Below are 21,511 nucleotides of genomic sequence, written 5' to 3'. Positions count from 1 at the left end.
TCTGGCCTCTCTGTAGTGGCAGGAACCTTATAGGTAGTTCTGTTTCCCACATAGAGATACTTCTTTCTCTCCTTTCCTCTGGACTTCCTACCTTTATGGAAAGATTGAAATGGACCTTCTTTTCCTGAGGGTGGAGATATCATTGATGCCTGGGCATATAGGGTGGTAGCAAAAGTAATCCTGGGAGTTTCTGACCTGGTAGACGAGGTCTTCTGCAGACTTTTCTGGTCGGTGATGTGGGAAGAGGCCACAAATATAGGGGACAGCATCTCGTAAGATGTCCGAATTCCCTGTATGAATAGCATTTCTGCTCTTTGGTGGGAAGTATAAGCAGCTGTGGAGTTATATAAGCCCCCATAATGTTCCCATTGGGAGTATCGTTAGAGGGTTCACAGTCCTGGGGAATCTCGTCTAGATCTATCTCCTCCAGCTGCTTGTATATTTCAGACCCCTCTGAGCAGTATGTTCCATTCTATGGAGAAAGTTCTTCCTCTCCATAGAAAAAATGTTTGTGCGGGAAGACAGAGAGGGTGTAGATTCAAGAGTTCCTTTCCTCTACTAGGGAGAATGCTTCACCGGTCATTTGGAGATCAGGGGTCCCTATGTTCTCAAGGGAGGTGTCAAGTCAAGCATAGGGTCTAGCTTGCTCTCTAGCCCAGTGAGAACTGAAGACATTTCTCAGGGTTTTGTACTAAGACCCTGTCTGCCAGGTCTCTCTATACCTCTCTTTCTGGTCTCCCGGGTTTGATGGATTTTCCAGGACCTCATGTATTGAATACCCCACCAATTCGTTTCTCTGGATCTCGATGGGTTGGGAAGAGTAATTCAGGATGATAAACATCAACTCTCCTACACAGGGTAAAATGGACAGTATCATAAGACCATTCTTCCGTCAAGGTTTTGCAGGCGGGTGTCACAGATATAAAGAACCTTTTCGGAACGTCCAGCTGAAAGTCTAAGTCAATGATAGTCTTATCTCTGCTTGGGATCCAGTAATCATAGGGATTAAATATCTGATAGTTATTCCCCTCTACATTCCTCCGAATGGGTAAGATGGCTTCAGAAGTCACGAGGTGGAAAGTGCTGGCCAGCCTGCTTCCATTAACATTAGGGTGGCCACATGTCTTTGGCCAACCAGGGTTCTGCAGTCCAAAATGTCTGGCAGGAGTGGGCCAGCACCATCTAAGGTGTTACTCTGGGTGTCGAAACAGTGGACTCTATGACATGGGCCAACCCTGTGTTAGGTTGTGACACTATACGTGGCAAGCCAGAAGACCTCGGACCAAAGGACATATTTGTACATCGTTTTAATTTAAATTTAAAAAAAACACCTCCCTAACCCTTTCGCTAAAGGGGAGTTCCCTTCCTATCAAACTAAATTAAGGTTCTCGTCAATAGTCCAAAAGCCAAAGTAGTCCTCATTCCAAACCTATTCACTAAACTGCCCCTACCACTTAGTAAAATGTTAAAGAATGTAGGCGAAGTGCCGTGCACTCTTGGTTCTCTCCAAAGGTGTCTCTCATTGTCCCAGGCAGGGCTCAAGTCGAGGATACACACGGGTGGATGGCGTCCACCCACTTTTTTCAGAGGGTGGACTCCGCCCCCAAGCAAAATTATGAAATATTGACTGTCCTCTTTGAATTTATGAATTAAACCGACCAATGCGATCAAACAGCAGTCGTCAGGTTTGCTGGCCGGACACTTCCCCACTGCACTGTATAACCTGATAAAAAATAACAAACTAAAGGGGAAATGTCCGATTTCGGTAATGCAGGTTGCAGGGAAAACATTTGTATTGGTTCTTGGAGTTTAAAACATGAACACCTTTTAATGTTTTCAAAAACAATATTAGACGAAAATATCCTCTCCTGGTTTTGTGTGTGTTGATTTTATGAAAAGCAAATGTCATTCGTCCGGTACAATTTGGATGGTTATGCAAAGCCAATTTAATGAAATGTGCACATTTCACCTTGATATACTAATTTCTGTCGATGTCACATCCCATCGCGTATGTTAATGAGTACCCCCACTTTTTTTTTTAGGACTTCACCCCTGGTCCCAGGTCATGGATCAGAATCCAATGGTTAAAAGTAAGTAACAGGTCTTCTCAAAGAAAATAGTTCTTGTCAGTATATCAAAATTTCCTTAAAGTTTCCCAAAGTTCAACAATAAAAAGTCTAAAGTTCCAACAAAAGCAAAATGTACACATTTCTTTAGATGTCAGGATATTTCCTTATCCCGATCCACCACTTGTGTGGGTCTCTCCCCACTTGGTTCTTGTACTGGGTGCCTGCATGCTACCCTTGTATCTGTTCTTCGCTTTGTTTATTGGGCCCTTCTGGCTCCCTTGGGTCTCTCTGTCCCAGTGACTCTGTTAGCTCGCTGGGGTATCGGTAACCCCTCTCTTCTTGTGCCTCTCTTAGCTTTTGTGGGTTTCTATGACCCTTCTGGAGGTTTATCTTATTTCGGTTTCTCTGACTGCCGTAACTCTTCTCCTTCTCTCGTTCCTTCTCCCTCTCTCTGGGCCTCTGTGACCCCGGTATATGGTTAGGACAATCTTTCCTTCTTCCCCACTCACTCTTTCCTCTCTCCAATTCCCTCCGATTTGCGCAACCCGTGTATCTTCAGCGTTGCTGTGTCTGCTCCAGTGAGGGTGTGTGTCTTCTGCAGCAGTGGCTTTCTCCACGGCTTACTGCTCTTCCTGACTGGACAAGAGCAATTTTTGGATTCCACTCGTTTCTGCGTTCCCTCGCCTTTCTGCTCTCTCGATGGAAGCATAGAACTCACTCCTGCCTCGGTTCCTGGTTTCAGTGTCGGTTTGCGGGAACTGGGCCCACCACGTCCTCTGTGTGGTTGCGCCTTCAGGTACGGTTCGCTTTGCTCAGCCTTTGCTTCTAAGTCCTTGCATGTTGCTGTGCTGGGTTGGACAGCGTCTCCCCCAGGCATCCGTTTCCTTTCTTGCTGCAGCCTACGCTGCTGTTCTGTGCCGGACCTCCCCTCGCAGACGTTCTCACATCTGAGTCTTGCCTTGTTGTTGAGTTCCTCCTCCTCTACTCAATGTTTGTAGGCCCCTTATTCTTGCTCCTGTTATGAGAGGGGGCACATTGTTTGCCACATGTTGTCATGCACATAGTTGTATTGCCAATATTTCTTATTCCCATGTAGGCAGATCATACCTTGTGTATAGGGAGTTCCCCATGGGAATGGGAGTCAATGTCCCCTAAAGGGGAGTCACTCTCAGTGTGGTCCCGCTTTCTCAACCCCCTAGGGAGGATTTGGCTGAGCAGGTTCACCTCTCCAGCCTCAAAGGGGAGAAGGGGAGAATACCCTGAATTCGTCACAGTACCCGGAGATCATTGGATTTGACCTTTTATTTTTGGCATGTGCATTGGTGGTGCGTTATTGACGTGTAGCAGTGTTTGTGGTGGATTTTGATGTACAGTGTATGCATCTGTACTCTGGAGAGGCCTCTGTCCTAAGTTGTGTGTATCCAGAGTTAATTGGATATTATCTTTATTTTTGGCATGTGCAGTGTATGGTATATTATTGTAGTGTAGCAGTCTTTGTGGTGGATTTTGATGTAGAGTGTATGCATCTGTATTCTACAGAGATGTGTGTACCCAGAGTTCATTGGATATCATCTTTACTTTTAGCAGGTGCGTTGGTGGTGTATTATTGCAGTGTGTGCGTCATTAATGGATGTTGCTGTAGGGTATTTACATCTGTTGCCTGCAGAGGACTCTGTCCTAGGGTGTGTGTGCCCAGAGCCCATTGTATATTGCCTTTATTTTTAGCATGAGCATTGGTGGTGCATTATTGTAGTGTCGGTGTGTTTGTGGTGGATTGTGATGTAGAGTGTATGCATCTGTACTCTGCAGAGGCCTCAGTCCTAGGGTGTGTGTACCCAGAGCTCACTGTATATTGCCTTTATTTTTGGCATGAGCATTGGTGGTGCATTATTGTAGTGTCGGCGTGTGTGTGGTGGATTGTGATGTAGAGTGTATGCATCTGTGCTCTGCAGAGGCCTCTGTCCTAGGGTGTGTGTATCCAGAGCTCATTGGATGTTATCTTTACTTTTGGCATGTGCATTGGTTGTGTATGTTTGTAGTGTTGGTGTGTTTGTGGTGGATTGTGATGTACCCAGAGCTCATTGGATGTTATCTTTACTTTTGGCATGTGCATTGGTTGTGTATTTTTGTAGTGTCGGTGTGTTTGTGGTGGATTGTGATGTAGAGTGTATGCATCTGTACTCTGCAGAGGACTCTGTCCTAGGGTGTGTGTGCCCAGAGCCCATTGTATATTGACTTTATTTTTGGCATGAGCATTGGTGGTGCATTATTGTAGTGTTGGTGTGTTTGTGGTGGATTGTGATGTAGAATGTATGCATCTGTACTCTGCAGAGGCCTCAGTCCTAGGGTGTGTGTACCCAGAGCTCACAGTATATATTGCCTTTATTTTTGGCATGAGCATTGGTGGTGCATTATTGTAGTGTCGGTGTGTTTGTGGTGGATTGTGATGTAGAGTGTATGCATGTGTACTCTGCAGAGGCCTCAGTCCTAGGGTGTGTGTACCCAGAGCTCACTGTATATTGCCTTTATTTTTGGCATGAGCATTGGTGGTGCATTATTGTAGTGTCGGCGTGTGTGTGGTGGATTGTGATGTAGAGTGTATGCATCTGTACTCTGCAGAGGCCTCAGTCCTAGGGTGAGCTCACTGTATATTGCCTTTATTTTTGGCATGAGCAGTGGTGGTGCATTATTGTAGTGTCAGTGTGGTTGTGGTGGATTGTGATGTAGAGTGTATGCATCTGTACTCTGCAGAGGCCTCAGTCCTAGGGTGTGTGTACCCAGAGCTCACTGTATATTGCCTTTATTTTTGGCATGAGCATTGGTGGTGCATTATTGTAGTGTCGGTGTGTGTGTGGTGGATTGTGGTGTAGAGTGTATGCATCTGTACTCTGCAGAGGCCTCTGTTCTAGGGTGTGTGTACCCAGAGCTCACTGGATGTTATCTTTACTTTTGGCATGTGCATTGGTTGTGTATTTTTGTAGTGTCGGTGTGTTTGTGGTGGATTGTGATGTACCCAGAGCTCATTGGATGTTAGCTTTACTTTTGGCATGTGCAGTGGTGGTGCATTATTGCAGTGCGTGCGCATGTAATGGCTCTTGCTGTAGGCGGGGTGTTTGCATCGGTTGCCTGCAGAGCACTCTATTGAAGGGTGCCTGTAGCTGGAGCCTGTTGGGTATTATCCAGACTGTTTGAGCCGTGCATCAGTAGAGTGTTTTGTAGGGAGCCTGTATTTGACTGGATCTTTGTTGTAGGGTGTATGTATACTTTGCAAAGGATTCTATTATATGGCATATATATCCGAAGTATCCGTAGTGGAGCGTAGGGTGTATGCACCCACAGTCTGTCAGGGATCCTGTTACCAATGTGTGTATTTGTAGAGCATCAGGTATGATTGTTATCGTTGGGTCTGTGGGTTGATAGTGTATCATTGTGGGGAGTGCGTGTCCGCAGTGGATCTTTTTGTAGGGTACGTGCGGTCTTAAGAGGACCCTAGTGTGCTGGGTATGTATGCAGAGGCCATTGGCTTGTGTATTGTGTGTGTAGTGTGAGGTTGTCTAGCTGTAGTGTGCATGCGCCCAGTGCCCATTAGCTGTTTTTCATATTCTCGTCCGTGCGTGCATAGGTAGTAGAGTATATCATTGGAGGGTACCTGCGTCAGTAGGGTGCACCTACAGTTGGTCTTGTTGTAGGGCGGGTGTGGCCTTTGTCGCTCTACTGCACTTGTTATTGTGACGGCCGGGAAGAGCTGCTCCAAACCTGTCGGGAAAAGGGGAAGAGGATGGAAGGCTTGCGGAGGAAGACATCCTGCTGAATACGCTGAAAATTGCTAAGGGGGGGCGGGGCGGGGCGGAGGGAGGAGTCTGCGGAGTAAATAAAACCCTAAACCCTTGCTTGTACGGGCACAGCCAGTGCTCGGCTCTAAACGCAGCTCAGGGAGATTGGGAAATCGCAGCCGGTAAACAAGGGACGGGGGCAGTGGGCGCACGGGGACGCCTTCAGGGTGGCTGCAGGGGCCTGAGGCGGGCGAGACCATCATCGGGGGGAGGGGAGGACCCTCAGACCAGCTGGAGAGAGGCTGGGAGATGGTACGCAGGGCTCCGTGAGGCGACCGGCATCGCTGGGAGGCAGCCCCGCTACCGTCCATCGCAGGTGCTCGGGGAGGAAGCGGAGCATCGCCCTGCAGGTAGGATGGGCTGGAACCAACCGCCAGGTGCGGGCAGGATGGGCCAGATATGGGCGACTTTGGCCACGTATCCGTTACATATTCCAGAAAGTGAATAGGGGCTACTTGTCACCTAGGTTAGGGGTGTATTGGCCAAGCATATATATGTTGACCCAGCGTTGCCTGTGTCACCCAAGCAGGGTGTCTATACTAGGTTAGAAGGCTTTTATGCTACCACATTCTAAATAATTTGTAATCATGTGTCAAATTTAATTATAAACTGTATCACATTATTAATAAAATAAACTACCACAGGGAACCTGTCTTATCCGATAGTGCCCCTTATATCGTCCACATATGGGTGATATCCTACAAGCACTGTACACTCCCCCCATGTACGCCTTTGCCCTCCATGCACGGGCTCTGTCGCTAAGGTGTGAGATATTTCATTCAGGCCGCCCCTTAAGCCACCCAACTGAGTAAGGAAGCGTGTTGTGATTCCCCACCGTGGAGCAGCTCACAGCTCACCCGTGGCAACATGGTAGCCAGAAGAGGCGACTCTCAGTGTCCTCTTTGAGTGCAAGTGGTTTATCCCAGAGACGGTGACTCCGTGAGAGAGAGGGCCCTGAACTGCAAGTAGCGCCCACCTCTGATGCAGAGTGTTCTCTTCATGGAAGTCCACTAAGAGTTTTGGGGGGTCACCATAGCCTAAATTCTACAGTTACATGTTATATTGTCTAGGTACTGTAGAATTGCCCAAGTACTGGCTGTGCGCTCCTGTTCCAGGCACCAGCATTCAGATAAGGACTGTGTTGTTGTTGTCCCTGGACTGACTCTGCAATCCAGGGAGGGTTAGGTCCTTCTGGTGTCCGATATATTAGAAAGCCTCTTGATGGTTTTGAGGATCCGTAAGCAGAGTGAGTCTCCATTAGGGAGGTGATGGGGGAGGAGAGTGGACCGGGCACGCGCATTGAGCCTGCGGATAATCCATCCTGCCAAGGATCCGTGCCAGGGGTGGCAGGTGTTGGTCATGGGACAGCCTGGCGCCGTCTGTGTCTGACCCATGGGTATACCCGATGTTACGCTGTAGCCGCTGAGCATTGGCTGCCAGGGGGCTGGGCATAGTGCACTGGAGCAGGCTCTCGTGTCCTCCCAAGCCACTTCATGCGGCAGTCCCCATGGGGTTCAGGTTCTGATCCAGCGGCTCTGGGTGCGGCTTGCCTGGCCTCCCTCCCCTGTCTCTCTCTTGGCCTTGGACCTGATTCTGAACCCGCAATCCTGACACCTTCAATGGTCGCTTTCTTGTTTTTCGGTCCCTTGCTGACTTTATGGAGTGTTGAGAGCACAGCGCACACTTTTCCCCCTGCCTAGGTGTTGATTCTGATCTGAGGAGTTGTTGAGGTGACAATGGTTCCTGCTGCACCACTCAAGCCTATGGTTCTGCCACAATTTTTTTCAAGTCTCTGCTGCTTGCTGGGGCGGGCTTGTGGGTGTGGGGTTAGAGGGTGGTAAGGGGTTGTTGTTGCCGCCACAATACTCTCCGTTCCCTTTTGTTTTCATCCGGGTGGGGTGGGGTGGGACGGTTATTGGAGTTACAATGCTTCCTGTCCCCTTCTCTGCTCTTTGTTATTTCTGGATTTGAGGTGATAGTCCCTCGCCTGAGATCTCAGTTGGTTCTGGATGTCACCTGGGAGGGTGTTGTGGAAATGGTTGTGCCCTTCTCACTGAACTCTTGACGGTTCTAGCTTTGACCGCGGGATTGTTGAAATGATGGCACCCCCTCGTCTTCTCTCCCTTATCGTTTGTTTGTTCTCTCTTAAGGTGGTGTTGACATGTCAGTGACGCCTTCTGTCATTTCACCCCCAGGTGTCTCTCTGCTGGCCCTAACTTGATACTACTGTCCTCTTTGTTTTCTTTCCACCCAGGGATGGAGGAGGGCGCCAGGCTCAGGAGCACTGGAGAGAAGACCCAAGGTGATGGATCGGGCACGGACACTGCTTCAGCCTCGGGTTCGAGCGCTGCGGGTGGGGGCGGCGTGGCCTTGAAGAAGGAGATCGGCCTGGTGAGCGCCTGCGGCATCATTGTTGGTGAGTTGTCTGGCAGAATCTTTGTTGGTTTCTAGATTGAGTTGTGACTGCAACAGAATTACCTGATGGAGTTAGCTCGGGTATCTTTCCTGGAGACCAGTCTTCTCCCCAAACACTTAGCTCTGGACAGATGTCTACACCAGGACCAATTGTCAGCCAACACTATGAAGCCAAATCACCACCTTCCTGCGGCCCCGTCTCCAGGCCTTTGGGTGGTGACAGGTCAGTGATAGCAGGCACTAATGTGCCAAGGGAGACAAAAGTTACATGATATGATATGATAGGTTATTTTTATAACGCTCTTCATGCCCAGAGGATCGAACCTGTGTTGCTCCCAAGGCAAGCACGTTGCGCTGTGCTATCCTCCCGAGACTAGAATTAGCATCCCCATATGATATGATAGGAGTGCCCCTCTCTGTGTAGGACTCTGGCTCATTCCTGCCCCTCCATGCCCTGGTGGCGGAGAGGGGCTGTCACCTCCTGCCGTTACTGCACCGCCCTTCAAGCTGTCCCGCCTACAGGGTTTCTATGGCCCACAATCTGGTGCAGTAGAACTTCTCCTTACAATAGCAGCGCTCATCACGCAAACATAGGTGGGCGGTTTTTTCCGATCATTTATTAAGAGAAGTCCCCCCTCCTGCCTGCTTCCAAGTGCCAGCTCATCAGTCTTGGCGCATCCGCTGCTTTGCCGCATTTTGCGGCTCGGGCAGTATTTGAAGGAAGTGAAAGCTCTGGGCATGTGACTGGGCAGACGCGAGCAATCCGCCGACCGCGACCACCTATGGGTGCACCGTCAGCTGTCCCTTGGCGTACAGGGTGCTTCCTGGCAGATGCCTGGGACAGCGGCTCTTGCGTGCTCAGCCCCCAGACAAGTGTGCTATCTCATCACGCGGGCTAGGGCCGGCAAAAGATATGCAAGGGCCCGTGCCTACAGCTGGGAAAACCTGCCTGCACGTGTTACCAGAAAACCTGCGCAGATTTGGTGTCGTTTAGGGGTTTCAACTGCAAAAGAGCAGTGGGCAAGTGGCCAGTGGGCTTTTTAGGATCACAAGCAGTTTGCTATGATGTAGTTTTGTATCCTTGAAGCGCATAGCGTATCACACAAACGATGTTTAATATACGGAATGGGAAGGGTGAAACCAGTGCCAAATAGCTGAAGCACTTTGATTGGGTAGGGAGCTGCGTGGCGCATAATTACAATGGAGAATATGTTTCCTTATGCACATTTCACTTGGTGGTTTCCCTGGCTTCTTCCTTATAATTGCATAACATGAGCCCTGAGGCCTACGGGCATGTGGCGCGGCACACAACTTAAAATAAATAAATAAATAAATAAATAACATGAGCCCCACGTTGAGCTCAATTAATCTCCAACCACATTCACTGTCTCCCAACAAACAGCTGTAAGGAGGGTGCAAAATGTCTGTGGTTATTAAACACCCTTCGCAGAGGCCTGACTTTTAGCGGGCAAATGAAGACTCGAGTGGTACCGTCTGCGCCTGTGTGAGAAGGTGCGCGCGCGGTTTCAGTGATGTGTCGTGTACACGCAATTGACCTAAGTCCCAAGGCTCAAGCCCTCTGGCATGCTGTTTGCAGGTCGATGAATCCAGCCTTTCCCAGGTTTTGGTGAGGCCTGGGGCAAAAAAAGTGGCGAGGCCCCCTTCCGATTTTTTAAACTGCGTCAGCGGCCCCGCCAATGGGAGACGCAAATGATCCACCATTGAGTTTATATGTGGCGGGCATAGATATGCTGAAGAGGTTTCTGGGTGCTGCTGGGCTGAACTCAAATCTCGCTGTTAGTCAATTGCACTAACAACCACATGATTTGTAGGGTAAATCTGGAGACTACACATTCTGAAAATCTTGCAAAGATCATATCGTGGTCGCTCAACAGTATCTAGGGATATGAACCATGATCCTACCAGGTGCACCCTAGTCACCAGCACTCTGTGCACAGCACTGCTAATGTGAACTGCAGTATGACAGTTCCATCACAGTACCGCCTGCCAAAAGCCTTTTTTATTCTACATGTGTTTTATCTTTTTCCTCAAATGCTATGTTTGAAAAGGTGCAGCTGGAGAGTACTGTTTCTGTGTATAGGCCTGGCAGACAGGATGCCCCAGAAGCACAGCTTTTTATTTAGAGTGTTTTATGTTTCTGAGGCCTTTCATTTTGTTCAGACATACTTCATGGTTTGCTGCCACTGTGGCCTATCTAGGTATACTGGTCATTATGTCATATTTGTATGTATAACGCTTCATGGCTGCTCCCAAGCCCTGCAAACATTGCGGTTATTACTACCAAATGTTATAGTACTTGATGCATCAACCTCGGAAGGATAAAGGGCCGATTCAGCCCTGCTGAAATATGAACTTGGAAAGCTCAGACTGGCACATGTTAGAGTTGAGCTTTTACCTTGCTGAGCTGTCCAGTTGTGACCGGTATGCAGTTTAATCAACCGTGCAGTTCAAAAGAAACATATTTCAGAATATTTACACACCAGCATCTACGGTTCCTTCCATTGCTTTTATAAAACAAATATAAGACTACTATTATCAAGTTTAGTAGCGGCCCAGGGCACATTCCTCCCGCTCTAAGCACTGTTATATTACAAGAAATGGTCCCAGAGCCAATGCATTAACAAATGCTGTGGTTTGCACATTGAAGGAGAATTAGCTGGTAAGATAGCTCAGTGGGTTAAGCGCTCACTGCTGGAATCTATGTATAATCTGCAAGTAACCGGTTTGAATCCTAGAAAGGTCTACTCAACCTTTTATTCTCCGGAGGTCGCCAAAATGTATTCATTTCAGTTGCCAGATAATAATTTTGAATGAGCGCTTTATGCAAACTACTTTGGCGAAAGTGGTACATAAGTAATGGATTATTATAAAAGCTTAAATGTTAACATCAATCAATCCAAGCAAAGGTGGGAACGTTGTCCGAGTGTTACATTTGTGTCACTTTAAGTGTGAGTTCTGTGACTCGCATTCAACTTCATACATGCCTGTTTAAAAGTCGTAACCAGGCGTTTCTTTGCTTTCTTGAGATATGTGTTAATTTGATATTATAATGGCATGTCTGAAGCTGAATGAAACTGGATTTTGAGTGCACTGGTAGCAAGGTGATGGCACCTTCACGCAGCTCACAGGTGACACATATAAAGGCCCTTTCTTCCATGACTGCCTGCGGGAGCTCAGACCATATCTTGAGTAGGTCTCTACACAACCTGCAACTACTGGAACACGCTGCCCCTACTCTAAGATCAGAACAACCCTACCGGACATTCAGGAAGCACTGCCAGACTTTGCTCTTTGCACATAAAAGACTGACCTGTTGCCAACCCTGTTCAGACTTTGTATCTGTGCAACCAGCGCCTTGATGCACTTCGGCTCAGTGCACCTTATAAATGTGAAAATAACAAATACATACAAATACATTGGCTAAGCAGATTCTTGAGCCAGACATAGCAACAACATATACCCTCGGCATTTCATCTTTCATCGTGCCATGCATTTTTAAGTGACAGGCATACGTAATCTTAAAAAGAGGGTGTACATTGTGTGTTCATTTTATGGCTCCCCCTGTGCAAGCTGCATTACTCATTGAAAATATGAATCAGTGGTTTCCCCCTTTCTGCTAACACCCCCTTGATTAGATGTGTGCACGTTCATGCGGAAAGAACAAAACTGCATAGGGATAGGAGGTGGGGGGGGGGGGCTAGGGAGACACCAATGTGACAGGTGAAAAGTAAACACTGCTAAGTAGGTCTGTGCGAGAAATGAGAGCGTTTAGACTACACTGTTTATTCGCTTTGAAATGGCAGCAGCCGCCCTTCTGAGGAGTATCTTTCACCTGTTACAATAGCACTGGTTGAAGCTCAGTGGGAGGCCCCTGTGGAGAGCGAGGCCTGGGGCCGTTGGCCCCCTTACCCCTGCACCAGCCTCGTGACGGCCCTGGGTGAACAATCATTCTACAAACCCCAGAAGGAGGACGACTGAATGAACACCTTAAAGGAGTGGTATCCTGTGTCTTTGTTTAAAAAAAAAAAAAAAAACAATAGTTGAAGTAGATATCAGTAGCATCTTGAAGGAAAGGAGGACACTATGTAAACATTTCCCCAAAACGAGGCCCCAAATTGACTCTTGTTTGAAGCGGAGTAACCATTTTAGAATGAATCTTTGGCTCGCTGGAGCCAATGTCATAAAGTAACAAGAAAATATTGATGACTGGAAGTTTGACTTTGCTCCACTGCGCCTACATCCGGGCTCTAAATGAACACAGGGTCACATTGTGTCACTGCACTACAGTATGCAGTATAACTTAAAGCGGGATTTCAATGTATTTTTCTCTTGCACTCTCTTTCTGGAAGTGTGTGTGTGTGTGTGTGTATGGAGTTCTGGGAGTTGTGCGTGTAGAGGAGTGTGCATTTAGAGAGGTGTGTGAATGTGCACACAAACACCACACACCCCTGCATGTGAGCATGCTCATGCATGCAGGTCCATTGGGGCGTGCTTGCACAGAGGTATTTGCATTCACACTTAGGTCTATTTAGTGGTGGTGCATTTGTGCACATGCAGCAGTGCGTTCATGAGCACAGAGCTGTGTGCCTATGTGCCCACTCACCCCTGTGCAGATACCTTTCCACACATGCACACATACGGACAGAACTTGTGGGTGTACACCTGGCAAACACCTCTGCATCTCAGATAAACTACTGCCGTGCATGCTCTCCCCAGCCTGCATGTTCTCCTACCTCTTCGTGCACACACTCACATCCTCATTTGCACATCTCTGTGCATGTGCTACGCGCTTACACGCACATGTACACCTTCTTTTGTATGCACACTCGCACCTGCCCCTCCCTACACACGCAGACATCTGCCCCGCACACATGCTCCCATGCTCTACATGCTTGTATACCCCTGTGCACCAACACACACACGCATATCTCGGTGAGTGCTCACACTTAAAGTGTGATCGTACACCTGGATGTTCGCCCAAAAACCTCTGCATGTGATTATGCATTAGCGCTCACACACCTGCATGCACGCAGCTCGTCACATGCTCTGACCCATCCACATGCATGCTCACAAACCTTCTCACACAGAGATAGACCTAGATAGAAATGCCACTTTCAGTTATACTCTATACTGTGTATTGCACTGATGCACTGTGGCCCTGTGGTTACTTCACAACACAATGGGATTAGCTGCAGGGGAACAATGCCATGCTTCCAGCCATGAATCTTTATATGTTACTTTGTCAATGGTTATTCATTTTAATGACACGATTTTTTACAAGATGTTGTGGAGTTAATCAAAGCTGTTTTTAGCAGATGGCAAAGAATTTAAAGAAGTATTTGTATGCGAGCTATTTATGTGAAGTGTATCGCATTTGTTAATAGAATAACTTTCAGGATAAAACTTTGAACTGAGCTCTCACTGCCACCGGATTTTACTCACCTGTCATCTTCTGCCCTACAGGTAACATCATTGGTTCTGGGATCTTCGTGTCTCCGAAGGGGGTCCTGGAGAATGCTGGGTCGGTGGGGCTGGCCCTCATCGTCTGGATCGTGACAGGGGTGATCACTGCTGTGGGTGCCCTGTGCTACGCTGAGCTCGGTGTCACTATCCCCAAGTCTGGAGGGGACTACTCTTACGTAAAGGATATCTTTGGGGGGCTGGCAGGGTAAGTCTTGTATGCCTGTTTCTTCCAATTGCCTGCTCTTCTAATCAGCTTCTGCACTTAGAAATCAGCGTCTTCTCAGGGACCTATAAAGGGCCCAGACTTTAATTTGAATGTGAGTGACTCGCACAGAGGGCTCCCCTGATGTGATGGACAAACTGTCTCTGTAGGGGTGCATTCTCAAAACCAGCCCCTCGTGAAGGTTTAAACCCCCCACACTCCCTCTTCGGTGTCTATGCTCCCCCAAATCCACCATAAGATGGGATTTAGCCGTTTAAACTCTGGATGTGATGCCTTCAGATCAGAACTTGCAGGACTATAACTCTGCCAACCTCCATCTGAAATGTTGCCGGCCCTCCCACCACCCCGGATCCAGCCCTTTCTGGGCGCGACCTCCAAACTGCCCCTGGAGGTGTACATCTCCTGATGCACTTCTTGTTGGCGCATTAGAGTAATTTGTTTTCCCAATTCAAAAGAAACTCTTACAATTTGATATCTGTGGAGCAGTCACACAGTGATTTGGGACATACTCATGCAGACAACCAAGTCGCAATAAGGAGCAGGCGCCAAGGGTACGTTTTACCGGCTGCAACACTTATTTTTGAAACTTCTTGTGGTGTGCCTCCAAGAATGGATGCATTTCCCCGGATTTCCCCGGATTCTGCTCCTCGAGTGGTTTGACCATTAACTACCCATCGGGCTTGCATCCCAGATCCGCTCGCAAGGCGTGCCATCTCCCGGTAAGGTGCGCCTCCTGCTTGACCAACCACTTTACAGGATGCAATTGTCCACCTCTCATACCCAAGGTCACAAGTGTGTCTCTCAAGATCCAAACTCACATGAGGTGTACCCCAAGACTGCCATTCTACACCCCCTCCCCGGATGCGCCACCTGTGAGCCGAAACGATTGCATTGGACTAGAGATAGGGAGAAATGGCATATGAGGAGGGACACAATTCTTGTAGGTGTTGTTTGGTTGTAAAGGGCCAAAAGAAACGGTGCAGCACGCATTGCAGGTGTTGCACCTGGAGATGCGCCAGTGATAAGGTGTGCTTCCCTCCCAATCTGACAAGTCCTCCCCAAAGACTGACAATGCATTCAAAGCGGATGACCTTCATTACCAGGACACCCACAAGAAGAAAATTCAGGTGAAAAGACACCACAGCCAGGTAAAAGTCCTTGCTATGTCCTAGAGATCAGTTACTGTGAAACCTGTTTGGTTGTACCCCATCTGGGTACTTCAAGGAGGGGTTGCTGTGTCCAGTTCTTGGGCTCTCTCCCGCGCATCTGAACAATGCTGGAAACAGTGGCCTTCTTTGCACTCCTAGAAGAGGACTTGAGACCAATCTTCATTGTTGTTTTAACAAACAAAACTCAAGGGCTTTGAGGCCCTCTCTGCTCTTGGCCTGGTCCACTGGTCATTGTTGGTCACTCTTCTATCAGGGGCCTGTTGGTTCTCAGGCGTCTGCTGCGAGCAGCTCCCTGAACTGCCACTCATGGGGTATATTAGCACTACAATCCAGTCAAGGATATATAAGGCAGAGAGGTGCATCATGTAATAGCGGCCCTAGTCTTTTGGGTGTCATTGGGATCTTGCAGAGGCATTCTTTCAGGATCTAGAAGCTCTCATAATGCGACAGTGTCCACCAGTGGCCTTTACATGGCGGGAGGAGTGTTCCCGAGGGCAGCAGCCTGTCTCAATGAAGGTAAGACCAAGTCAATATTAGGCACTAGATTGCAGCCCCTAAGAGGAAGTTGTGGCTTTTTCAAAGGGAAGATGCAGCCGCCATTAACTTGGGAACTACACTTTGAGGAAAAGACCAATGGCCTCTGTGCATGGCTGTGTGCTGGACACACTGTTTGACAGAGCAGCACCGGGCAGCCCTCAACAGTCACAAATGAACCCACTGAGCACACAGAGGACCCTGAGTCTGATCCACTGCTTATACGTGAGCAATACAAACCGCACTAACTGGGTTTATGGAGGCAGCTATTGCAACAAGTTACCGAGTCTTGTTTGGTCCCTGGTCTGAGGACTGAATTACCTTGGCACAGCATCACCTTTGCTGTCCCATACACAGGTACTCACATGGGAGGACAGCCTTATGCAAGATGCCACACGCTGATAGATTGTCATAGATGAGGCATTTCTATCCACTTCCATTTCTCTTTTCCTCTCTCCCCTTTTCCGCCATTACCTCTTCACCGTAGACCAAGTTCTGGTTCACCATTGCTGGGGGCCCAAAACACCATCACCCGGACAAGCCTCTGCTTCATAAAATGACTACAGTCGTTAAGGGGCGCATTATAAAACTTTATAACATAGCCGTTACCCGACTAAAAACTATTTGCCAAATTGAGGCTGGCTGAAAATTCAACACATTTCTCTCCCTGTGTACGCATGCGTGGGTACAGATTTGAGGAGAGTTCCTTACCGTCATGCACAGGCTACACTGGACGGGCCCAACGCATTCTGGCGGTGGGTCTCATAGGTTTGTAGGTTTGATTAACCATCCCTTTATGTTAGCTCTGTTAATCCTTTAAGCTTCTTGAGTTGACGACAAAGTAGTGAGCACTCGCGTTCCTTGGCCAAATAATGGCGCAATAATGTTCATTCATCGTCAGGGTTTTGTTCGCAGAGTTTAGCAGGCGATTTTTGGCCGAAAAAACGAATTGAAAAATATGGGGGCGGGGGTAAAGGCTTATAAGGGGTAGGGGGGTCTGGGGAATAGGTACAAAACAACTGGGAAGAGGGGGTTGAGGGAAGAACCCCCCCAAATAGATACATTACAAAAATGCGATTCGTTTTTTCGGCTAAAAATCGGCCGCTCGGGTGAAGGATTTAGTGATTTATTTTACTTTTTCGATCTAATCTTGTTATTAAGGAAAATACAGACACAGAGAAAAATCATATGTTGTCATAGCAACAGTATCATCTCATACGTGTAGGAGCAATTATTGTTCAGAGTCCGCAGAAGGATGTGCACGGAGAGAAACGTACAGTGGAACTCTTCTAGCGTTTGGCGGCCCACCAATACCGCCCCACAGGGGTACCCACAGAAAATGTGCTCAAGTGCTGGAGAACCCGCGGAGAGTAGGGGGCTTACGGACAAGGATTGTGGGATTTAATGGCAGCGTGCCGAGATACCTTAGGGCAGGCCTCATCACATCCTCAGAGGCACCGCCCTGCATTATGCACCGCCAAGTCCGGGTTAAGAATGGTCTATGTAGGAGTTGCGTGTAGTGCGTGCTTCTACTGCGCAAACCCAAACGGTTCTGACTGCCTGGGCATCGAGATCGCAACCAGAGCAAGGAAGCCTCGACTTAAGTATAGGTTTAATGGGAGGCAAATTGACAACAGCTTTAATTTTGTAACATGTTTTTATTTATTAGCATCAATTGATTTAAAACAAAACCTTAGATGCAAAACACAGAGATATTAAGTTGAAATGATATTTTAAAAAAGCAGTGAGATTGTTAAAGAAAAACGAAAGAGAAAGAAAAAAGTATCAAAAAAGAAGAAAGGTTACAAAATTTCACATTTCAGAAATTAGGAAGTTTCAGAAGTGGCCAAGGCCCCGAGGTTCAACGAGTGAGAGGCTGTCTTTTGTGTCCGTTAGCTCTAGAATGCCAAAGATCACCTTCACCGGGTTCAGGAGCGCCAATGTAGACAGCCGCCCACCCCATCTTAGAATAGAATTTTGGATTTCAGGGTTTGAACTTACTCCTATCCAAAACATAGTAGATGTACTGCTTTAGGCCAAATGGGGCTTTGTCATCCTTAACGATGGCGAGGCTAGAGTCAGAGAGTCCCTTTAGCAAAGTCTTCCATATGCAAAAGCCAGAGAGATCTTCACATTTCAATATCATTGCCTTCCCTCACCGGGATCGCCAACTAATAGAATGTTTCTGGTGGGTTCTTAATGCGAGGGCCATGCATGTGAATTCATCCAATTCCATCTAGCCAATAAAGGCGCCTCTGTCCTGAGCTGGGAGGAAGGTGGAAGTTGCCAGGGTCTGCAGGTGAGCTCCATGGCTAAGATGTAAACAACAGCCCCAAGTTTGCCCAACCACAGTTCTGTCTTTGGCAGAAAGAGTGCATCATCCGTTGTCATGCTGTTTATTCTTTTGTAATCTACACGAAAGTGTCAAAGCTCATGCCATTTAGGGACGAGTACTATTGGACAGTTGGATAGCCGCCTGATCCACAGATCTAGCATGTAGTGAATTGCTGCTTGCTCCGCCGTGCTTTACGGTTCCTGTGGGTGAGTGAGGATTGAAGTTTGCATGAGTCCCTAGGACCCTGCGCAAGTGCATTGCTGAGACTGGGCACCTCAGCGGCTAGCTACACCATCTCTAGAAGATCGGGGATAGGGTCAGTGTCTACTTCATCAATTCTGAAGTCCTTTATATTGTTGTTGCAAGAGTATTGGTCTCTGCTACACTAAGGCTTCATTACATACTCATTGAGTGCCCAGCAGGCTCCTGAAGAGACTGCATTTTCCACCATGTAGTGAAGGCTCCTCGGATTTTGTGGAGGCTAGATCAGGCACCCTGAATGTTACTAGTAAATGCTAGGGCTAAGAGCGATCATTCCTATCCCACTCTGTAGTTTCCACAGCAATACTTATACAAATGCTTGCCTATAGTTCTGGCTGCTTTCCAGATGTTTCATGCATCCTGACATGTAAGCCTCCCTCTCTGACTTCTATTCTAGGATGTAGGACACAATGAGTAACCTCTGGTCCTCCAAGGGGTATCAATATCTACCCTTGATGGTGTTGAGGGGCCAGGTGACCCTTCTCATGGACAATAGCTCAGTGAGGGTGCAGTCTGTGGGTCCATGCTTTCTGGGGTCACCTCCTTTCATGCAAATGTTCTGAGTTTCTCCCTTCAGCCAGAAAAGAACATCTTTACATCTCCTTCAGAATATCTTCGAAACACTTTGTGAACCTGGTGGTTGTGAATGTGATGGGAAGTGCTCTGTTTATGGGAAACACCACTTGAAATATAATGCTTTAGTAGACTTATAAACTGCTGGCCACACAGAAGGATACTTCTGCAAGGAAACCCACATATGTAAAAATAGATGGTAGCACGCCTTGTGCACTGTGGGAGAGCAGGGCCCCGGAGTGGCTTCCTCTGGGTAAGGAGTGCCATGGTGCATGAGTACAGAGAACAGTTCCTTAACACTGGTGATTTTGGGTCGAATGAGCATCACCAGTACAATCTCTGCCATGCAAAAAGGATGCCAGTGATTGGTTGTGGGCTTGATAGTGCCCTCACTTGCCCTACAGACGTGTTGGTGAACAGAAGTCAGTCACATCCATTTGATGGCCAGAAGAAGTGTTGGAGAATCTTACATGTGGTGCAGGTGATACCCCATGTGGGTAGACTTGGAATAAGCCAACTCTTGATCTCAAAATATCTTCATGTTTGGCACCTCTGCTAAAGCTGCTGCACAATGGCTTCTATGTTCGTGGGCGCAGACACCCGAAAGAGGGATTACCAAAATGCTCGACCTATCCAGTGGCTAGGTTTAGGACATTTAGGATCCAGCACCGTTGACCACCTGCTTAAGTATCTTCTGAGTCTCTTATGGCTTGCCCTTATTAAGGAAGGCACTCAAGTCGCTCAGTGTCTTAACCATGGAGTATCTGAGCCACAAGCACTAGTCCCTGCGATGCCCCTCATTGTCATCAGCAGGAAAAGTAAAAGTAGTAAAGAGTTTTCTTGGTTTTTAAACTGCATCTGTCCGCAGGACTGTTACTAGCTGATATGTGAGGTCCAAATCCATGCTGGATATTCATGATTTCCACAATTAATATTTTAAAAATTTTTTGCTATACAATGGACCTGAACGGGGATCACTTGCATAGTCATTGCTTGTATAGTCTTGGCGCGGCCATTCAGGGCCATCTTGTTTTGCACTTACAGAACAGGTGGCTATATTCCCAGTCTTCCTCGGGTTATTAGTCATTTGACTGTCGTGTGCAAGCTCATCACTCATGGCTATACACTTTTGGGTAGCCTCTTCAGACCTGATTCGCCTCTATAGGTTGACACGGAAGAGGGATAGCACACATGTTTGCCCATCTGCTTTGGCCACAGCTACCTCCTGGGCCCCGATGATCGAGTTGGGGCAACCAACCTGGAATGTACTAGCGTGAGACGGTTTGAGTCATCACGGGGCTGGCCTTTTACTGTTACTGGCATCCCTCATTCAATGAAGCCCTGTTTACATGTGCCGGCATGCATTATTGGCTTCCATTTCCGCGTCCTGAACGCAATTACATGCAAATAGGCAAATAAAAATGGCATGTGTATGAAATGTGAGGCCTGGCAGCTTTTTAGAGTTTTGACGCATGAATCTGCTACGCCTACCATGCTTTAAATGGCTTAATTTTGTCATTTAGAGCCTGGGCTCGGAATCTCGTTTGTCGCAGTGCTTTAAATGGGCCGGTCCTACCCGGCCCTCAGTACCTGCACTTCTTATTCTTGAGCATTTGAGTACTGCACTTCGCAAGGTTCCATGTGTTAAAATCGCGGCAGAAATGGCCGTAAACACAAAATATTGTGGCAAAAAGGCCGTGGTTTTGGCACCGCAATCCATGTAAAGGATGCGGGGGACACCCACACAACCCCTGCTCCACTTAAATGGTGTAATGGGGTATACCTTTAACAGGTCAAACCACAGCGTTTTTGATGCCATTTTTTGTTCAGGCGACATTTTTGCCGTGACTTTATCACTGCTCAATTCCCAGAAAGAGAGTACCAGTACTCAAATATGTTGCAAGGTAAAAGTTAAAGAACTAAGCTTCTGCAGCCTCTGCTGGGGAAAGCAGCGCCCTCTCCCTCCTCCTCTCTCCACTTCCCGCAGTGCCCATAATGTCTCCTTCAGGTCCCGCCCTGCAGAACGAAAGGAGAGACAAACATGCATCTACTCGGCTCTCAGCACATATGCCCAGAACACTACTTCGCTAAGTGGGCTTCAACCTGTTACCATTGCTGTCCTTTGATGGAGCAGGGATTTTTTGGAAAGCTGGGGAATTACTTTAAGATATTTCTTTGCTATTAGCAGTGCCGATACTAATATGTAAATGTTTAAGTAATTGGAGTTGTGATGGAACGCTTTCGACTGAAAGCTCGCACCCCTCTCCAGTTACCTACCGAATTTCTTATCAGGCAATGAAAGCGAGCAATAATAAAACTCCCCTTTTAAAGCTTAGTTTACAGTTATCTGCTAGCTTGACACACACAAAAGAAAGTCCCATTTTAATGCGTAACAACAAACTGGAGGTTTGTGTGAAAGGAGCTCAGCTACACTGCTTTACCAAGTGCATGATCCTTGGCACATAATGTAATATCACAGAGCATTGCCTCCAAACAGGGTGTGCCTAAAAGGGACCTGTGCCCACGGTGCCGTGCCGAAACGGCCGGCCCCGAAAGCACAGCGCCGGAATGTCTGGTTACGTAGCTTGGTGAGTACCTGCATTTCTTTTTTTCCA

At 47.7% G+C, this 21,511-nt stretch overlaps 1 protein-coding gene across 2 annotated transcripts in view; it reads left to right on the top strand.

Moving 5' to 3' along the window:
• Positions 1 to 5,971: 5,971 nt before the first annotated feature.
• Positions 5,972 to 21,511, top strand: part of SLC7A8 (solute carrier family 7 member 8) — a 140,506-nt gene continuing 124,966 nt past the window's right edge. The window contains exons 1-3 of one of the 2 annotated variants that reach the window (XM_069634014.1): positions 5,972 to 6,024; positions 8,157 to 8,318; positions 13,802 to 14,006. In XM_069634014.1, coding sequence (XP_069490115.1) covers positions 8,159 to 8,318; positions 13,802 to 14,006 — 365 coding nt within the window. In that variant the 5' untranslated portion in view covers positions 5,972 to 6,024; positions 8,157 to 8,158. Of the gene's footprint in view, positions 6,253 to 8,156; positions 8,319 to 13,801; positions 14,007 to 21,511 lie in introns of both variants that reach the window. The other variant, XM_069634015.1, reaches the window with a different exon arrangement.

This window comes from Ambystoma mexicanum, chromosome 13 (genome assembly GCF_040938575.1).
Source record: "Ambystoma mexicanum isolate Mex_15411 chromosome 13, UKY_AmexF1_1, whole genome shotgun sequence".
In the NCBI taxonomy this organism is placed as follows: domain Eukaryota; kingdom Metazoa; phylum Chordata; class Amphibia; order Caudata; family Ambystomatidae; genus Ambystoma; species Ambystoma mexicanum.
This window is presented reverse-complemented; position numbering and strand designations above follow the sequence as displayed.